This window comes from Bison bison, unplaced genomic scaffold, assembly GCF_000754665.1.
Source record: "Bison bison bison isolate TAMUID 2011002044 unplaced genomic scaffold, Bison_UMD1.0 scf7180017864361, whole genome shotgun sequence".
Classification (NCBI taxonomy): Eukaryota; Metazoa; Chordata; class Mammalia; order Artiodactyla; family Bovidae; genus Bison; species Bison bison.
Genome location: NW_011494933.1, coordinates 537784 through 541557, shown reverse-complemented (window position 1 = coordinate 541557; position 3774 = coordinate 537784). Strand labels below are relative to the sequence as shown.

Genomic DNA, 3774 nt, shown 5'->3' with positions numbered 1-3774 from the left:
CTCTTAGACCATGAATTATACAACAGTGCTAGCTACATCATCAGTGAAAATGCTCACCCACGCACAGGAAATAACTCCTGGGCTGCCTTTCCAGCAAAGAGAAGGGACGGACAGGCTGAGTGTGAGGACTCACACTCACACGGCTGAGTGTGAGAACTAAAACACTCCTCATTTCAGATACTGGTCTACACTGAGAAGAGACAGACCTAACAGAGTTTTATAATCCATGTGTTAAAACCCCTTTGTTAATGACAAAACAAAACATATGTGATTGAATCAAGACATGAACAGACAGACAAGTGATCTGGGTCTAAATTATAAAGCACTTGGTACTTGCTTGTGAATCACAGATTGAGATTCTCGATAGCTGACAAGGAAGCCATCCAACAGAGGAACAAAGACCTCGCTAACGTCGGTCACCACCATCATCTGAGGCTGGGCCAAATTACTCTTTACATTGAAGAAATGCAGGACTTTGTTGTATGTGATAAAACCAACTCGAATTGCAGAAGTTTCTTCTTGATCTTCCCTGTGAGAGAGGGGGAAAAAAAAAGTTTGAGGCTCTTTCATAAATTTATGAGAGAAAGGTTTCTATGAGAAATTCATTAAGGAATTTAAATTAAATTCAGTAAGGAATTCCATAAAATATATGGAAGATATGTTTAAAGTTTTGTTATCATTTATCAGATGTAGATAATACTGAGTCACAGTGGTGGGATGGGAGATATTTCAAAACTAAGTAAGTTGATAAAGAAAAAAATTCTCAAAAACCTAGGTAAAAAAAAAAAGATATTGTGAATTTATTTGTATTTTTCTAATATATTTATTCTCAAGCCATAGCAATTACAAAGTATTCCACCCCCACCATCATAAACAAGCTAGGCTTATTACATTCTTTATAAACAAAGCTCTCAGAAGTCACTAGAAGGTCAGAGTAACAGATGGAATATCTGAAGAGAAACACACATTCAGATGACAAACAAGACAGCTATTTTATCAAGAAAGGACCTGCTCCTCCCCTGTGACTCGTCTTACCCATTCTCAAGACTCAACAGGAGATGGGCTAGATTTTGAAAGTTATATACCATACAATGGAGAAGGAAATGGCAATTCGCTCCACTATTCCTGCCTGGAGAATCCCATGGGCAGAGAAGACTGGCGGGCTACAGTCCTTAGGGTCACAAGAGTCGGACACGACTTGGCGACTAACCCACCACGCCATATAAACAAACATACAGAGAAACACGTAAGACAACCAAATATACGGACTGACGATGAAATTACCAGGGAACCATTTGTGATACTCACAACCAGACAGTAAAAGCAATACAGACTACAGAATTGCAGCAGAGAGTTTAAAATTCTTGCAGAATCCCAGGACAAGGCTCTGCTCTTCCTGAAAGGAGTATACAGGTATGAATCTTCTCACTCAAGTCTGTACTGAGTAAATTCAGAGTTGAGCGGTCTGGACTCCAGTTTTTTCCTCTTTCTCCTTCCCCCTCCTGCTTCCACACCCCTTTCTAAAATAAGACACCTGGACGCCACTGATGCTTTTACTAAGAATCAGTGGTGGACATGACATGGTGCTCAGGGACGGTGCAAAAGCTACAGAACACGGATGCCACTTTCTCTGACCCTTCGATTTCAGTAAAACTTACTCTGCTCAGGGAGCAGCTTGTTTGAAAAGCTCCTAGTGTGCTCGGTTTGCAAACTTTGCACCTGGCCTGAAGAGTTACTTGAGTACAAGAGAAAGGGAACTGGAATGATGTGAAGTTCCAGCTGCTGGTCCCACCGTCAACATTCCAGCTTCCTTGATGTTTCAGCAGAGTACAGGCTGACTCTCGACTTTAAACCCTCTTCTATTTTTCTGTTTACTTTGCTGACGGCATTTGCTCTTCACTGTGGCCTTGCTAAATGAGGGGGCAGTTGAAATAGATCCTTATAATCTCTTCCAGAAGCACTTGGTAAATGTTTGTATTCTGGACTCTTGCAACATTTTTAGAAATGGGAATCCTTACCTTTTGTAACTACACATACACAGACTCTCTCACACACACATCCCCTGCACACCCTACACTGTATGACCTTAGGCAACCATGACTATACTACACGTTAGACTCTTATTCCTCAAGGCCAAGCACAAGTCCTCCTTCCATGAAACTTCCCCTGATGCCACCAACCAGAACTTATTTCCTTTTCCTAACTTCCTATAACTCCTTCTCAGTTGGCTCTTGGTAGATAGTGTCTTTCAGTTAACATTTCCCGAATCCTTGACTATAAACCAATAAAGGTCAGGGCTCAAGGCTTATGCTCTCTGCTCTGAGGGTCTAGCACAATGTGGGTAATTAGAGGTCTTGTTGAGGACAATTATCATGACGGTGAAACACGTGTTTGGGATGGCAGGTTAGAGCCCAGACTGATAAACTGACTGTATCTTTTCCCAACTCCAGGGGAGTGATGTTGCATTGGTAGCTTAAAATCAGCCTCCTGGAAATATTTACACTACAGGAATGAGCAAACAATGCAAATAAAGGCTTTGCTTATTTCAGAGCAGTTTTCCAGCACACCATTGGTTAAGCTCCTATTTCCCAGTGAACCTTGTATTACATAAGAGAAACATGTCCAGCAAATCATGAAGGGCACTTATTCTCTTTTAATAGTTAACTTGGAGTTAGCCAAGGCGAAAGACACAAAAATTATAGAGAAGAATCTGGATTGCTATTCCCCATTGGATTTGGACATTTTTAGTGATGGGAAGAGTATCCTGGGATTCATAGGTTCACTTAAATTCTAATTAACATTTTTTATAAATATCTAATCAGGACATCTCACATTATTACAAAATAGTAGGAGTAGTGTTTTTACTGGAACAGTTGTTTTTAAATTTGAGAAACAAAGAACTATGCTAAAATTTTCTTTTTCAACAGGATAGCTGCCTTGATAAACCATATCCACAAGAAAATGGAATCTGTCCCTCCTTCATATTAATTCTATACAAATTCTGTAAAGTTACAGACAGGATATCATAAAGAACAACATGGTTTGTTCCCTTTTTCAATGACCCTTTCCCTCAACACTCGCCCCTATTATTATGGAATGAATCTGACAGAGCAACACCAAAGATATCAAGTAACCTGAAGAACTAGAATATTCCAAAATCAAGCATTTTGAACATATTAGCTACACCAGCATTAGACACAAACAACTCAGAAACAAAGCCAAGAGTTTGGGGTGAATAACAAGTAAAACATTTCAAATCTTTTCTGTCCTTTTCCGGAAAAGTCAGACAGAGAAGTCTGTCACCCTGGCCGTACCAAAGATGCAAATTCAAAGTTCAGTAGTAAGGAATGGGCTTTCCCTTCTCAAAAGACTAGCTGAGAGGTGAACACACCTTGGACATGTGTGGTGGTGGTGGTTTAGCTGCTAAGTCACATCCGACTCTTGCGACTCCCTGGACTGTAGCTGCCAGGCTCCTGGGTCCATAGGATTCCCCAGGCAAAAACACTGGAGTGGGTTGCCACTCCCTTCTCCAGGGGATCTTCCTGACCCAGGGATTGAACCCACGTCTCCTGCGTTGCAGGCAGATTCTTTACCACTGAGCCCCCAGGGAAGACCTGACTTAGACCTTAACCAAGACTTATTCTGAAGGAGATCAGCCCTGGGATTTCTTTGGAGGGAATGATGCTGAAGCTGAAACTCCAGTACTTTGGCCACCTCATGCGAAGAGTTGACTCATTGGAAAAGACTCTGATGCTGGGAGGGATTGGGGGCTGT

At 41.4% G+C, this 3774-nt stretch overlaps 1 protein-coding gene across 1 annotated transcript in view; it reads right to left on the bottom strand.

Moving 5' to 3' along the window:
- SEC24D (SEC24 family member D) overlaps nucleotides 1-3774 on the bottom strand; it is a 116317-nt gene that overhangs the window by 28469 nt on the left and 84074 nt on the right. The window contains exon 11 of the mRNA XM_010855231.1: nucleotides 338-529. Coding sequence (XP_010853533.1) covers nucleotides 338-529 — 192 coding nt within the window. The remainder of the gene's footprint in view (nucleotides 1-337; nucleotides 530-3774) is intronic.